At 49.6% G+C, this 16,575-nt stretch overlaps 1 protein-coding gene across 1 annotated transcript in view; it reads left to right on the top strand.

The window, feature by feature from the left end:
• The window catches only part of TLL2 (tolloid like 2), a 143,966-nt gene that overhangs the window by 108,234 nt on the left and 19,157 nt on the right, over positions 1-16,575 (top strand). The window contains exons 11-13 of the mRNA XM_066239987.1: positions 7,297-7,413; positions 8,457-8,602; positions 9,105-9,300. Coding sequence (XP_066096084.1) covers positions 7,297-7,413; positions 8,457-8,602; positions 9,105-9,300 — 459 coding nt within the window. The remainder of the gene's footprint in view (positions 1-7,296; positions 7,414-8,456; positions 8,603-9,104; positions 9,301-16,575) is intronic.

Raw genomic sequence — 16,575 nt, 5'->3', positions numbered from 1 at the left:
ATGTATTGTTGTTCCTGGTTTATCTCTATCTTCTCATTTTTCTTTGGTGAGCATGTATTATTTTGGGGAGATAGTGCATGAACTCATGCGTGAAAAGGCAACCTGTACCTCTGAGTGAGAGGCAGTGGACAGGTGGCGTAAAGAAAAAGCTCAAGCCTGACCTGTGGTGGCGCAGTGGATAAAGCATCGACCTGGAAATGCTGAGGTCGCCGGTTTGAAACCCTGGGCTTGCCTGGTCAAGGCACATATGGGAGTTGATGCTTTCTGCTCCTCCCCCCCTTCTCTCTCTGTCTCTCTCTCCTCTCTCTTCCTCTCTGTCTCTCTCTCTCCCTCTCTCCTCTCTAAAAATGAAGAAATAAAAAAGAAAAAGTTCAGCTCACTCAGTATTGGCCACCAGACGAGAGCTCTCTCATGGTGACCAGGGAAGGTTAACGTCATAATGATGGCTTTGGTGCCCGGGGAGCGGGCATGCAGACTTTTGCAGGAATGGCAGCCATGGAGGAGACAGAGAGGCAGACTTACAAGGAGCCAGGTGGAAGGATCTCAGCTGAGAGGGGCTGTGCTCGTTTTGAGAGTGGTTTGTAGGATAGGCTTCTGGTCTGTAAGTTTGAGCTCTTGGTGAGAACTTGGTCCTCGGCACCCGTTCATGTGGGCAGAAGAGCCGCCTTGTTGGGCTGTGAGTGGCCAGGGAGGGAGCTGCTGTGGGGACAGTGGGCTGAAAATGGAGGCAGGAAAGAAGGACGAGAACCACGTGGGGAGTTTCATGGCCAGGCCGAGCCCGACTCAATGTCAGATTCTGGAGTAGGTCAGAAGGGACTGGGACAGAGGCTCCGGCTGGACCCAAGGGGGGCTTCCAAATGACCAAGGAGTCTCAGCCCTCAGGACTAGCAAACAAGCTCCCTCTCCCAGAGGGCCATGAGTTTAAATTATTACAGGTACAACCAGGTATGAACTTGCGTCCAAGGGCGTTCTAGAAAAGAGCCAAGCAGGCTCTCAGTGGGAGTACTAGGTTACTACCACAAGGAGAATCAGGTAGTTAGCAGTCCAGCTAAGTGAGCCAAGAAAGTGATCCCCAGGCCAAGCATAGAAAGAGTGTGTGTATCCTGGGCAAATGGCTTGTGCCACCTGATGGCAGGTCGGGGGCTGTCTGCCCAGGATCTCTGCTTCCTGTCTGATATGAGCAGACCTGGTGCACACTAGCAGCCAGAGGGAGGCGTGGCTCTCCAGTCGCACTGACTGGGTGAGGCAGAATGGCAGAGGGCCGCCTTCCTGGTAGCAGAGGTTCCCAAGCAAGCCGAACACCAGCCCAGCTGGAAGATGGCTGAGTGCCGATTCCTGGGAGCAGCCTGCGGAATCGGAGTCCCTACGAACCAGGTCAGGGGATGATCCCACTTCCCTACAAATGTACGTACACGTGAGCTCGTTGGGTACCAGGTGCACAGAAAGGGGACTGCACGGGTGCTCATTCAACTCCAGGGGGTGGTTACCTCTGAGGGAGGAAGCCCGGAGGTGGTGGGCAGCTTCGTGGCTTGCTATGTATACTTCTGGATGATTTGAATCTTTCACAAGAATGAATTTAGTATTATCTAATAATTAAAATAATAAAAAGGGGAGTTGCTTGAGAACATGGAATCACAGAGCCCTCTGCTTGGCAGGGACCTTAGAGCCTCTGATCCCACACTTCCACAGGAAAGCTGTGCTCCCAGTGTGGACCAACTCGCTAAGGCCGCAGAGCCCGCTGACGGCTGTGCTCAGACCAGAACTCGGGTGCCTGGTGGTGGGGAGAGGCTAAATCTGAGAAGGGTCTCCCCTAGGATGGCCAGATAAAATACATGATTCATTGTTTATCTGAAATTCAAATTTAACTGGGCTTCCTGTATTTTTGTTTGATAAATCTGGCAACCTTATCCTCCCCCAGAAACGTGATAGACTTAAAGGGCTCAGGATGAGGAAGCTCCCTGTTACTGAAGTTCCCCCAGAGAGGGCCCAGGCACGCTCCTGAGAATGGGCAAGGGCGGAGGGATTTCCCGTCACTCCCTTTTCTTGAAGCAAGAATTTTCTCTCTAGGGCTCCTGGCCTCTCTAGCTGCTCTCATGAACTAGATGAGGCTTTTGCTTTTTGTTGTTGTTGGTGATGGTTGGTTTGGTTTGAGTTTTTATTTCTTTTCTTGGCTTATATTTTACACACTTTTGCAGTGTGTGTGTGTGTGTGTGTGTGTGCACTTGCACATACACGATGCAACCAAGACGTGGCCTGGCGCCTGCAGCCATTCTTCGTTCACAGGAATCCTCCTTTGCCAACTATTTGGCCCGCTCTGATGTTTCCAAATGCAGTTGTTAGTGAACTTTTGTGTTTGGAACAAGTGCATTGTGTGGGCCGAGCTGGTCCCTGGGAGGGGTCAGTGCCATGAAATCTGCCGGGAGGAGGCAGGTCAATGCCCCTTTGGCAGGAGGGAGAGCGGATTAGGGCGAATTGTGAAAGTATGCATCTTGCTCTGAAAAACTGTGCATTGCATATTTTCCCAGGGCAGTGTGTGAAAATCCAGGCATAATGGGCGCATAACATTTTATGAATGAACCCTTTATGACTCCCCATGGAGCCTACTTGTAGTGCCCTCATCTGCATTTCCTCCCTTGATATCCTTATTAAACTCCTCCTCCAAAGCCAGGAACCAATTTCAGTTTAGGAATTTGACACCTTTTCTCTAGTCCGATTTTTCTCCATCCTGTTAAGTCTCCTTGGAAGGAGGCTGTTTGGGACCTGGGTTTTTCTAGTGTGATTAAAGGGAAATGTAAGTAGATTGAGAACATTTCACGGCTGGTTAAAGATATCAAATTGGTTTTTCAGTTTCAGGGGTCACTTATGAGATTGCACCTGAAGGGGGAGGAAGGTGGCTGCAGAGAGAACTCATCCAGTAATCGGAAATACTGTCCTGTTAATTGGATTCCCCTCCCTTCTTTCTGCTAGAGGAGTGACAATGTGCTTTTGTATGCAGAGCTGTCCTTGAGTATTCTCTGCTACCACACTGCACTGCACACAAAAGCCCTTTCTCTCTCTTTCCCTGAAGTGGGGAGGGAAGTTCAGAAAGGCCAAGCTGGCCAATCAGTGTCGTGTGGCCCCACTGCTGGGGCTCCCTGGGCAGAGGAGCCTCCCAAAGGAGCAGAAATGAGTCCAACAACGCCAAGCCTGGCATTGCCAGACTCGCTTTATGATTGAGACTTTGATCTTCATTCCTGTGTTTCCCAACAAGGAAGTGGGAATGATGTTTACATTCTCAGAGCAGATTTGATGTTTATTGATCCAAAAATGTCCAAGTATTCAGAATTGCACCTTAAACCATGAAGTTCTTTTTGATGGTGGTGGTGGTAACGGGGATGAAGGTGACACTGGTGATGAAAGTCAAGATCTCAGACTGCCAAGGTTCAAACCTGCGTTCACTTACAACTTTGGGTGTAACTCAACTCAGTTCTCCAACCCTCAGTTTTCTCATAAATGAGATTCACTGTAGTACGTAATTCAGGCTATAGAGGTGATGCAATTAGGCAATCCACATAAAGTGCTCAGCACAGTGTCTGGTATGAACATGCTCAATACAAAAAGGGGCTTTTAGTAGTAACATTACAGTGAAGATGAGAGTGGTGAGACCTCAGTCCAGGGACAATGTAACACAGTGGTTCTCAACCTGTGGGTCGCGACCCCGGCGGGGGTCTAACGACCAAAACGACCCCTGTGTTTTGGTCGTTGGACCCCCGCCGGGGTCGTGACCCACAGGTTGAGAACCGCTGATGTAAAAGATTCTAGTTATGGATTACAAAGTGATTGGAGGCGTGGTGTTACTTAGAAATGATTTGTAATGAGTCAAGCTCTGCCGAGGCATTAAAATACACATAATCTGGAACTTCTTCACTGAGCGGAGAAGGCTTGTTCCTGGGGCCCTGCAGGGGGCAGGTTAGCACATCCCGGCCGGGTTCTTAGGCAGCTAGTCAGTGGCAAACCCTTTCTCTCTCAACTGTGACAGCTGGGGTTTTTTTTGTTGTTTTTTTTTAATAATTTTATTTTTTTAATGGGGTGACATCAATAAATCAGGATACATATATTCAAAGGAAACATGTCCAGGTTATCTTGTCATTCAATTATGTTGCATACCCATCACCCAAAGTCAGATTGTCCTCTGTCACCTTCTATCTAGTTTTCTTTGTGCCCCCCCCTTTCCTTCTCCCTCTCCCCCCTCCCCCCTGTAACCACCACACTCTTATCAATGTCTCTTAGTCTCACTTTTATGTCCCACTTATGTATGGAATAATGCAGTTCCTGGTTTTTTCTGATTTACTTATTTCACTCCGTATAATGTTATCAAGATCCCGCCATTTTGCTGTAAATGATCCGATGTCATCATTTCTTATGGCTGAGTAGTATTCCATAGTGTATATGTGCCCCATCTTCTTTATCCAGTCATCTATTGATGGGCTTTTTGGTTGTTTCCATGTCCTGGCCACTGTGAACAATGCTGCAATGAACATGGGGCTACATGTGTCTTTACGTATCAATGTTTCTGAGGTTTTGGGGTATATACCCAGTAGAGGGATTGCTGGGTCATAAGGTAGTTCTATTTTCAGTTTTTTGAGGAACCACCATACTTTATTCCATAATCGTTGTTCTACGTCGACAGCTGGGGTTTTTAACAGGAGAACTTGGACTCGACACTTGGGCTAGGCTTAAGAAGGAATTCCTTGTGAACCAGCGTTGCCCACTGAGGTTCGGCAGCTTCGTCTCCTCACCAGTAAGCAATACTTCCCCACACTTGCGTGTTCATTTCCAAGAACTAATTGACGCGAATTGGCCATGCCAGAGGAACCATTATTGAAAATTTATAGGCTTCTCATGGTTTTTTTCTTGCCAAATTCTTGGCAGAATTTCAGCTCATCTTGCTTAGTATTAAGCTCACCAAATCTGAACGGCTGCAGGTGGCCAGAAATCGGAAGGAGGCAGAGAGAGGGAGATCAGCAGCCTCTAACCCCATGTCTCCCCACAGATGTAACCACAGTTGGCCACTGGGAAGATTCCTCCCCCATCCGTACTCCCCCATTTATCAGAAAGGCAAGGCAGAGCTACAGCTTCAGGGAGTTGATTCAGTTCTTAACGTGGTGCTGGCGCTAAGAGAGTGTTCACTAAATGTGGACTTCAAAAATATATATTGGCCCTGGCTGGTTGGCTCAGTGGTAGAGCATCGGCCTGGTGTGCAGAAGTCCCGGGTTCGATTCCCGGCCAGGGCACACAGGAGAAGCACCCATCTGCTTCTCCACCCCTCCCCCTCTCCTTCCTCTCTGTCTCTCTCTTCCCCTCCCGCAGCCGAGGCTCCATTGGAGCGGAGATGGCCCGGGCGCTGGGGATGGCTCCTTGGCCTCTGCCCCAGGCACTAGAGTGGCTCTGGTCTCGACAGAGCGGCGCCCCTCCCCGGAGGGGCAGAGCATCACCCCCTGGTGGGCAGAGCGTTGCCCCCTGGTGGGCGTGCCGGGTGGATCCCCGTCGGGCGCATACGGGAGTCTGTCTGTCTCTCCCCATTTCCAGCTTCAGAGAAATACAAAATATATATATATATATATATATATATATATATATAATTGAGACACAATTCACATGCCATGTAACTCACCATTTAAAGTGTGCACATGAATGGTTTTTAGCATGCCCAGAGTTATGTAGCCTTCACCACAATCAATTTGAGAACATTTTCCATCACCTCAGAAAGAAAAACCATACCCACTAAGTATTACTTGCCTGCCCCCCAATGTTAAATGGATTTTCTGAGGGACCCGCACAATTGGTACTTGTCAGAACCATGACTTCGAGTCCAAAGAGGCCTTGACTGGACTGTGTTAAGACTTGGTTAGTATGACACAGCTGTCTTCCCCCTGCCCCATCCTGTCCTTGCCCCGCTGCTGTCTTATGTGGCATTAGGAATAATGTGGGCGAAGGTGGCCATGCACCGGAAAGCGTGGCCTGCTCTCGTTTCCTCTGTAGAGGGTCCAAGAGATTCACATTCATTTATAATTTTCAATAACAAAAGTTAAAAAACAATTACAAGCTCCTTTCCATCAGGTAGTGGGAACTTCCTTCCCATGTGCGTTTCCCTCCCCTGGGGAAAGGGTGCCCGTGGGGGATGGACTTCGTGTCGGGCCGAGGAAGCAGAGGAGGCCTTCCTATCGCCATGCTCGCTGGCACGCCAGATGTCCTCACTCCTGTCTGCTCTTTAGCCATCTTTCCATCTGAGTGGCAGCCGTGTCTCCTCCTTGTCTCAACTCGAGGCCGGTTCAGATTGGTACCACGTCCATGTCTCCCTAGAAGACGTTTTATGGTCCCCCAGTTCCTCTGGGCTATCGGCAAGTCAATTCCATGTCCCCCCCAGAAGGCTGGAGCCCTGAGGCTCCCATCACACCATGCTTTGGCTGAAGAACTCTGCATGCCTATCTCCTGGACTCATACCCTAACAAACCGGGCAGACACTCCTGTTCTGATCCCAGGTGGGACATGGGGAATCTAGGGTTTTGTTGTCCCTCCAGGCTCTGCCCAGGGACTTGGGGCACGGTTCTCTGCTTCTCCTAGATCCTTAAACCTACCTAGTGTTTCTGTCATCCTTTTCATATAAGCTCTCAGCACAGGGTGGGACAGGGGATAGGGTCCTTTTAGAGGCTCCATGGTGCCCTTGCCAACCCCCTCCCTCCTTAATTCCCTCACTCCTCCACCCTAGGAATCTTTGTAAGACACAAGGATGGGAAGATGTGCTCTTATCTTAGTCACTGTGTAGTCTTCTAAATTTTCAATGGTGTGACTAGGCGTGTGGCACTCAAACACCAAGAAGACTTGATTCTCCTTCATGTCTGTGATCTCCGGCATCCCGTCTCTGAGGCAGGGAGGCAGAGTGCCTTCCCGCAGGCATGCCCCAAAGAGAAGGGAGTACATGTGGTGGGAGACAGCCATTGCCATCTCAGTCCATTGTCCTGCCACGCCTTCCGCACCTCAGCAAGCCCCGTTTGGCAGGAGGGAGGGGTGTTTGGGCTATCCTCTGGGCGTTTGATTAAATGGAGTCTGAACTTCTCCTGAAGACAGTGTGAAGAAGGCACACAGGCTGGGTGACTGTCTCCATCCCATCTTTTAATCCCGTACGTTCTTATGGGATGAGTTGCCACCATGGGGCGTATTGATCGCCTTGAGCCACATTGGGACACTGCTGTCTCTGTCCGCAGCAAGCCCCTCCGACTGTCCACGGTGGCCTGACCGTTCTTTTCCGCTCCCCAGGTAGGTTCTGTGGCGACAAAGCCCCAGAGCCCCTCGTCTCCACAGACAGCCGGCTCTGGGTGGAGTTCCGGAGCAGCAGCAACATCCTGGGCAAGGGCTTCTTCGCAGTGTACGAAGGTTGGTTCACAACAAGGAGCCACCTGGGTAGCTCCTGCTCTGCCTGTGTCTTTCCCGTGGAACCTGCTGTCCCAGGGGCGACCGCAGCCTGGGCTGGGCTGCAGGTTTCATTGTCCCCTTCCTCACACTCCGGAAGCAGGGGCCCAGCTGTGCTCACTTCAGGACAGGTGTCATCTACCTGTCACCACCCTCCTGAGTCGTCATGCCCATCCCGTGCGGGTGGTGTGAGGGGGTATAGAACCCTATGAAAATGAAACAGCCTCTGAGTAGCTGTGTGAGCCTGAGGAAAGGATCTCACCTCTCGGAGCCTCTGTTTCATTAGTGAAAACAAGACTTTGGACAATGTCAGGGAAGTTTCAAATATGTTTCCCGGAAGGGCCTCTGACACTACCATGGTGTCTGAGGCGAGGGAGCCAAGAGATCTGGGCTCCAGGCAGCTGCCACCAGGGCAGTTCTGCTATTTGTTCCACATATCACTCCTCCCCCCCCCCAAAAAAAAAAGAAAACCACTAGTTAATAAGGCCCCTTTTGGCCTTAAATTGTAATTTTGGAGAGACCAGCGTTCTGATTTTATGAAAGAAAAAAACGTGCATAGACACACGCGTGCGTGCACACGCTTATGTCCCTGTGCATCAGCGGTCCTCTGCCTCTCCATGAGCATCGATCGGGTGGGGACTCGGACGTCACTGCCGCTCTGAGCTCCACCGGTACCCACAGCAGTCAGGACTGTGGGGATGTGGTCCCGGCTTCTACAGCTTGAAAAATCTCCCGGGTGATTCCGATGCACAGTGAAGGTAGAGACAACCCCACTACTCTGCCTGGTTATTTTCTGTATATGAAAAAAAAAAAAAAGTTCTAAGTTGCGAACAAATGCAATGATGCCTTTCCAGAGGCACAGTCTTGGGTGGAAATGAAAAAATGAAAATGTTGGCGAGTGGAGTCACCTAGTGGTGATAAGTGGACAACGTCCTCTGTGAGATGCAACCCAGGACCCCTCTTTCTTCTCTCTTTCTGAAGCTGGTTCTCTGGTTCTCTTCCTAAAGCTACGTGTGGGGGAGACATTAACAAAGACGCCGGTCAGATTCAATCTCCCAACTACCCGGATGACTACCGACCTTCCAAGGAGTGTGTTTGGAGGATCACGGTGTCGGAGGGGTTTCACGTGGGGCTGACCTTCCAAGTTTTTGAGGTAAGTATTGCTCGGATGATTTTTTTTTTCCAAAGATGAAGTAAATGTCAACTTTTGCTAGACATATATAAAGATGAGTTTCCATTTTGGGGGTTGAAAATAGAAACCTCAGAGGCAATTTCAAGCCCGTGCTGTGGTTGTACCTAGACATCTGGGATCAAAAGCTTTGCAGGCTTTGGAATCATATGTCTCCTCTCTGAAGGCTACTAGAGAGAGGTGGGGGTAATCGAAGTGAAAGTCTATGACAGGAAGACTGCGACAGGGAAGTGTGGTAGATGGTTCTGCCCCGTTCATCATCTCTTAGTCTTTTCGCAGCTTGATTCACCCCTGACTTCCTTCCACAAGTAGGAGACGGCTTGGAGAGGCCCAGGACACATTTGGGGCCTTGGGCCTTTTGGTTAGATTTTTCTCAAGAGTAATGCTGAGGTTCCCTTCTTAAATCAAAAGCACGAAGGCCAAGCCATCAAGTCATCTTCCATGTTGCCTCTCTTTCTCCATTTAGATCGAAAGGCATGACAGCTGTGCATACGACTACCTGGAAATCCGCGATGGCCCCACGGAAGAGAGCACCCTGATTGGCCACTTCTGTGGCTATGAGAAGCCAGAGGACGTGAAATCGAGCTCTAACAGAATGTGGATGAAGTTTGTGTCCGATGGCTCTATCAATAAAGCGGGCTTTGCAGCCAATTTTTTTAAGGGTATGAATTAGCAGTTGTTTCCATTTTTAGTCACAGGAAGAGGTATTGCTCCCCCTGGCTTAAGAATCACAAAACCCACATGGAACCTTAGCACTGAACAGGGTTCCCTAGAAACAGGAGGTAGGGACCCATTTTCGGGCTGTGCTGGGGTCCCCTGACAGAGTTCACGACTAACCCAGGAACGGGCTCAGCCTTGGCCTCTACGTGGCAGGAAGTTCTGCTGCTGCACTTGGAAATCAGATTTAATATGTTTACAAGGTCAACTTAGTGGACCTTAATAGTGATAAAAATAAATATTGTGTCATGGCTAGCATTAATTAAGCACCTACTGTGTGCCAGGAATTATGTAAGGTACTTGATTTACACAGTGTAATTTCTTTTTTTTTTAAATATTTATTTATTTATTTGTTTGTTTATTTATTTAAGAAAGGCAGGGGCAGAGAGAGAGACAGGAACATTGAGCTGCTCCTGTATGTGCCCTGACCTGGAATCGAACCGGCAACCTCCGTGCTCCGGGATGACGCTCCAACCAACTGAGCTATGTGGCCAGGGCTGTAATTTCATTTCCAAAATAACCCTCTGAGTTGGATTTGGATCATGTTTGATCAGTGTTAAGCAGGGCTGGTCAGGGTCACTCAGATAGTGAAGTGGCAGATCAAAAATCCAAACACAATGAGTGTGACATTGTGTCCCATTGTGTAATCCGGGCCAGAGGGGTTGCCCCGGTCTTCAGCTCCTAAAGCGTCCACCCCCAGCCTACAAAGGGGTGGAGGAAAGATGGAGAGTGAGGGAATGGTGCTCTGGAGTGCCTCCATGTTGCCTTAGGGACTTGATGGAACCAGCCCCGGAATGGTAGGGAAGACGAGCATTCCTGGCCCCAGCAGAGCCGGCTTCCCAGGATCCCTTCGAATGGATAGGTGTTCCTGCTCTGTTCTCAGGGCCCTGGAAGCCCCTCAGACCACACCTATGAGGGAATATTGGACATTCCCCCGTACATTGTGGTTGGACACCAATCGCACCGACAGCCAATGAATGGAGATACCCAGTCTGCAGCTGAGATCCTTGGATAAGTGGCATCACTTCTGCCCAGGAGAAGGCTGCCTTTCCTTTCTTCTCTCCTCTCCCAGGACTTCTGGCTGTGCCAAGCTAGAAACCCTGGTCCCTCCCTCACTCCCCATCTCCCCATCTGCCCTCTCTTAGCCCCTTCTCTCAGGTCCTGCATTAGCAGATGGGTGTCAGAAGAACCCACTTCCAGCCATGGGACCCTCACCTAGCAGCCACCTGTCCTCATTAAAGCCACAAGGGAAGGAAATTGGCCTGTTTTACCTAATCAGTTGTGAAGCCCCAGCAAAATGATGTGGAGGCGCTTTGTAAACTGAAAAGTGCCACGCAAGCACGTGGGAGTATTCTTTCCTTCTGTCTTGAGGTATCTGAGGAGGGTGTTACCCAAGCAGAAACAGAATCATAATGCTTTGAATAATTGGAGACAACACTTAATTCCTTCCCAAGCAAAAAAACAACAACAAGGCACAGGAAGTGCATTTCAAATGCAGGTCAGCTAGTGGTTCTAACTGGAAGAAGGACGTGACCGTCTTGGTTGAGATGCCTGGAAGTTCCCAGCCCCGGCCCCACCCTGGCCCACACTGCACGGGCCTTAGCAGCAGCCAAACGGACTGGTGGCCTCGAGCAAGTTCTACAACCTCTCTGAGCCCCAGTCCTTCCATTTGTAAAAATGGCACAACCAGGTTATTGCAGAGCTGTCAGGAGAAAATGGCATGGCGTAAGCAAATACGCACGCTGTAATGTTTCGTCCCGTGACTGTTTTTGCTTCAGAAGGAGTCTCAGAGATGGTTATTGTTCTGTCTGGAGACATTTCTTCTTGCTATTGCCATGGGTCAGTTTCCTGTTGCTGCTGTAACAAGTGGCCCAAAACTGGGTGGCTTAGAGCAGCACAAATGTATTATTGCTCTGGAGGTCAGACGTTCTCGCCTCTTCCAGCTGCTGGAGGAGACCTTGTTTCCTGGGCTCAGGGTGCCCTCCTGGCGTCGCGCCAGCAGGGCTATGCCATCTCACACCGCATTGCAGACCTCTGCTTCCATAGTCATGCCTCTTTTCTGACCCTGACTCTCCCCCTCCTCCAGTTATAGGAACCCTTGTAGTTACATGGGTCCCACCCAGATAATCCAGGAGAATCTTCTACTTCAAGGTGTTTCATTTATTCACATCTGCGAAGTCCTTTTTGCTATGTAAGGTAACAGGTTAACGGGTTTCAGTAGCTAAGTCCTGGGCAGTTTGGGGCGGCCTTACTTGTCCTGAATGATTATTACCACATGTCCCGAATGATTATTTTATTTCAATTCTCCTGCCTTTCTCCCTGACTTCCATCTGCAGGTCTGTACATTAGGTATTGGGGTTTCTTTCCAGCGAGATAACTGGTCACCAGTTGGCACTGGCCCATCCATTCCTCATCCCTGCCTCTGCTGATAATCACATTTTTGAGAGGACCAACTAAAGCTGGAGATTAGGGTTGCCAGAGTTAGAGGAGAAAAACCAACCAACCAGGATGCCCAGTTAAATTTGAATTTCAGATGAAGAAACATCTTTCGGTTTAAGGATGTCCCAATTCAAATTTAATTGAGCCTCCTGCATTTTGTGCAGCAACCCTACTGGAAGTGCCAGTCGGGGCAGCGGAAAGGAATATTTCTCTCCCCGATGCTAAACTAGTTTGTGAGGGACTGAGCTGAGAACCTTCACCTGCCTTACGTAGCCATGATACCCAGCTCTGTGTACTGGTTAGAAGACCTCATCTTCTCCCTCCTCCCAGTTTAAAATGCATTCAGCAGTCATCAAACAATGTGTCAGGTGCTGTGCTAGGGGCTGGGGACACAAGGGACTCTCTTTGTTCTGAGGAGTTTAAGGTGGTGAGAAAGACCTGCAAACAAATGGGCAATAACATTGCCATGGAAGCGTGGCCCTGGGAGGAAGCCAGGGGACCCTCAGACTTGGCCTGGGACTGAGGGTCAGGCTACCCAGCCTGCTACTTCAAGGGCATTTCAATTTGCAAACGTCTTTTTAGATGCCCATGAAGGTGTTCTCTGAGACCTATCCAGTGGTGGGATTCAAATAATTTAACTACCGGTTTTCTGCCCTAATGACCATTTTAAGTGTAAAAAAAATGACATACCGAAAGGTATTTTATTATTTCATGCATTTAATACTTAAATAAGAAAAATAAAAGAGGTACACAAAACTAAATTATAAGAGTTTTAAAATATTAATGAAAAAATATTAAATAATACTTGACAAAAAAAAAACACAATAAAACTGTCATTTAAGATATTTCCATATTGCTTCTTGATTGGTGCCCTCACTTGTTTTCAGCAATGGTCGGAATGAACGTGACTACGGCACTTAGAATACGCTGTTGTGCAGATGAACATTAAAAAAGAGTAAGGAATATAAATTGGTTATTTCCACATTGGGTGGCTGCCCAGGCTCCCACCTTAGAGAGAATCCCGATTACAAGTGCCATTTCAACAGCCGGTTTGCCGAACTCAACAAAAAATTAGGTATCAGTTCTGCCAAACCAGTGCAAACCAGCTGAATCCCACCACTGGGCCTGTCTACACCAACTTAGTGCATGGGCCCAGCTTGTCATCTTTTTAACATCAAGTAGAATGACCTTGACCCTCTCAACCAGGGCGAGTGGAAACCTCATTGGAACCTATTAAAGGGCAAAGAAAAGACATCTCTTGAGTGTGCTAGCAATGACATTAGTCATCTCACTTTATCTTCAGACCAACCCGTTGGTGCGCATTCTCATATGCTCCCATTTTCGAATTGAGGGAACAAGTTCTCAGAGTTAGAACTAGGCTCTGGAGCTGCAGGGTTCCACTGTGTGCTCACTCTTCCCACTACTGAGACCGAAAGCCACAGGCAAGTAAGGTGAAGGGTTTGAATTCATCATTCATGTTTGTGATGGGAGTCTGACACTCACCTTTCCACCTTCTCAATACCGTGGGAGGATAGGGGGAAAAGGCCCTGGGTCCAGCGTCTGAAGTTCGGGATCTAGTCCTGCCCTCATTTCTAACCAGCTAGCCACTCTCAGGCAGTCAGATTTCCTTTCTGAGACTGGATCACACTGCTCTGTTCCCAGTGCCTGGTCCCCAGTGGGCTCTAATACTTATGGGGCAACGAATGAATGGGTGAATGAAGGAATGAGGCTCAGACTTCTCGTTTGTGGATTGGGCATCCTGTCACCTGCTCTGCCTCCCTTTTGGGGTTTCCATGGGAATGACAGATAGAAACCACAGTCTAGAGCACTGTCCAACAGATATAAAGACCAGCCACAAATGCATGCCATGTATGTAATTCTAAACTTTCTAGGCACCTTACCAAAACCAAAACAAAAGGACGTGAAATTAATTTCAATATATTTTATTTTACCCAATATACAAAAAAAAAAAAATGCTATCATTTTAATACGTAACGAATATACACATTTTAATGTGATGTTTTATAGGGTTTTTTTCATACTAAATCTTGTAAACCTAGTGTGTTCTACACTCATAGCACATCCCAATTTTGACAAACTGCGCTTCATATGTTACATAACCACACGGGGCTGTGTTACTGTGTCAGGTCTAGAGACCTGGCACAGCCAGCTGCCTTGCCTAGCCTCTCCCCAGGTGGCCATATGTAGGATGCCCTCTGACCACATGGCGCCCCGTGTTTGTCAGGACTTGTCCCGTGGAAGAAGCTAGGAGAGTAACTAGAAAGACTGCGCAGAAGAATTGGAACAAGTCGAAGAAGCTCTGGCCTTGATGCCAGTTGGCAAGAGGTTCTGCGCAGGGCCCAGCTGGCACATGACAGCGACCGGGGTGCCAGTTGGCCCCTGTGTCCCTCTCCAGGTGCCAGATGGCAGCCCCTCAGAGCCCGCTGGCTGGATAGCCAGCAGAGCAGCTCACGTTTCTGGTTCGGCAGGAGCCTTCTAGGGTTGGCAGGGCCGCTGTGGTCACGTACTTCCCACAAAAATATATGAGGGTTCTCACCTTGGTCCCTACACTCCGCTGTCCCATGGCTGATAGACCACCCTATGTGTCTGATGAAGGGGAGTGGCATTTTTTTTTTTTTTGTATTTTTCTGAAGCTGGAAACGGGGAGAGACAGTCAGACAGACTCCCACATGTGCCCGACCGGGATCCACCCGGCACGCCCACCAGGGGGCGATGCTCTGCCCCTCCGGGGCGTCGCTCTGCTGCGACCAGAGCCACTCTAGCGCCTGGGGCAGAGGCCAAGGAGCCATCCCCAGCGCCCGGGCCATCTTTGCTCCAATGGAGCCTTGGCTGCAGGAGGAGAAGAGAGAGACAGAGAGGAAGGAGGGGGGGAGGTGGAGAAGCAAATGGGCGCTTCTCCTATGTGCCCTGGCCGGGAATCGAACCCGGGTCCCCCGCACGCCAGGCTGACGCTCTACCGCTGAGCCAACCGGCCAGGGCCGGGACTGGCATTTTTCAAGGTACTTCTTCGACATCTTAGGTATGTGCCTGCCTTTTTTTTCCTTAACACTCTTTGCAAAAATTTTAGGTATCCTTACCTGAGTCGCTCATTATCTAACTAGAGAATGAATGGTTCTTTCTTTCCCTGACACCACTTGGCGAAGGCAAAGAAGCCAGAGGTCCGGCTGTGCCAAACTGACTCCTGCCGCGGCTTCTCCTCCCACACCACACTCCCAGCTTGTGGCCTTGGCCGCAGTAACCTAGAACAAGCAGATGCATTTTGCCACACACAGTGTGGAGGCGACACAGAAGACGCTCAGTCTCCCACTGCAAGCAGGGTCCCTGGCTGTACACTTCCATGCCATCCACCCAAGCTGGAGCAGGGTTGGAAATGGCCAAACATCCCACTGCTTTATGCTGGAGAGAGCTCAGGTGTCTGTGTATACTTTTCACCACCTTCTAGTCTCTGGAGGGACTATATTCCCTTTGCTTTAGGCTCAAATCCATGCCATCAGCCTCCCTCCCTCCACATGGTTAAGATGGTACCAGGAGGCATAGTTAGCCAGGATCCTCCCATAACCATGGCGTCTTCTGGCATTGTTTTCCCCTCCCTCACCCCTGCTTCTGTTCTTTGTTCATCTAAGCCTATTGTAATCGGCTTTCCTGTGTTCCTTTCCGCCCTTTCCCTTTGCCCACATGCCAGTTTCTTTCTCTCTTTCTTTCTCTCTTCCTTTCTCTCTTTCCTTCCTTCCTCCCTCCCTCCCTCCCTCCCTTCCTTCCTTCCTTTCTCTCTCTCTCTCCCTCCCTCCTTCCCTCCCTCCCTCCCTCCCTCCCTTCCTCCCTCCCTTCCTTCCTTCCTCTCTCTCCCTCCCTCCTTCCCTCCCTCCCCCCCCCTCCTTCCCTCCCTCCCTCCCTCCCTCCCTCCTTCCTTCCTTCCTTCCTTCCTTCCTTCCTTCCTTCCTTCCTTCCTTCCTTCCTTCCTTCCTTCCTTCCTTCCTTCCTTCCTTCTCTGCCTCCCTTTTGGGGTTCCTCCCTCCTTCCCTCCCTCCCTCCCTCCTTCTTTCCTTTCTTCTTCCTTCTTTCTTTCCTTTAAATTTTATTTAGAAAATTAACTTTAACAGGGTGACGTTAATCAGTAAGAGCCCATAGGTTTCAGGTAAACATTTCTGTAACGTTTGAACTGTTGATTATGTTGTATACCGATCACCCAAAGTCAGATCATTTTCCGTCACCTTATCTTTGTCCCTCTTTGCACCCTCCCCCCACCCTTCCCTCTCCCCGCCACCAGCCAGTTTCTTGACTCTGCCATTCTGCCCATCTAGTCCTCACGAACTCATCCTCCAGTCATTTTCCTTCTTTCTGTTCCTGCCCTGTCTTCCTCCCCTCCTCCAGCCTGCACTACTCCCTCTCACCTGGTTCAGGTGTGGCCAGTAACTTTATTCTCCTCACTACCCCCATCACTGGATCCACTAGGATTTCAAAAGCAACCCTGTTGCCATCTGCAGGGATAACCATTGTGTGCTGACTGTGTCTATGTGCTGGTACTTCACACAGGCATTGTTTTCTGTCACCACAACCCTAAAATCGGGTATTATTATTATTATCTCCTCATTATAAAGCAGGAGGAAGGCTCAGGCGGGGGAGTTGAATCACCAGTTTGGTGGGGGAAGGCCTACTGGGGCACCCTACCCAGGTCTGTCTGGCTCACTCTAAAGCAGGGGTCTCAAACTCGCGGCCCGTGGGCCGCATGTGGCCCGCCAAACAATTTTGTGCGGCCCGCA

This window comes from Saccopteryx bilineata, chromosome 7, assembly GCF_036850765.1.
Source record: "Saccopteryx bilineata isolate mSacBil1 chromosome 7, mSacBil1_pri_phased_curated, whole genome shotgun sequence".
Taxonomy (NCBI): Eukaryota; Metazoa; Chordata; class Mammalia; order Chiroptera; family Emballonuridae; genus Saccopteryx; species Saccopteryx bilineata.
Note: the sequence above shows the minus strand (reverse complement) of the source record. Positions and strands in the feature narration are given on the sequence as shown.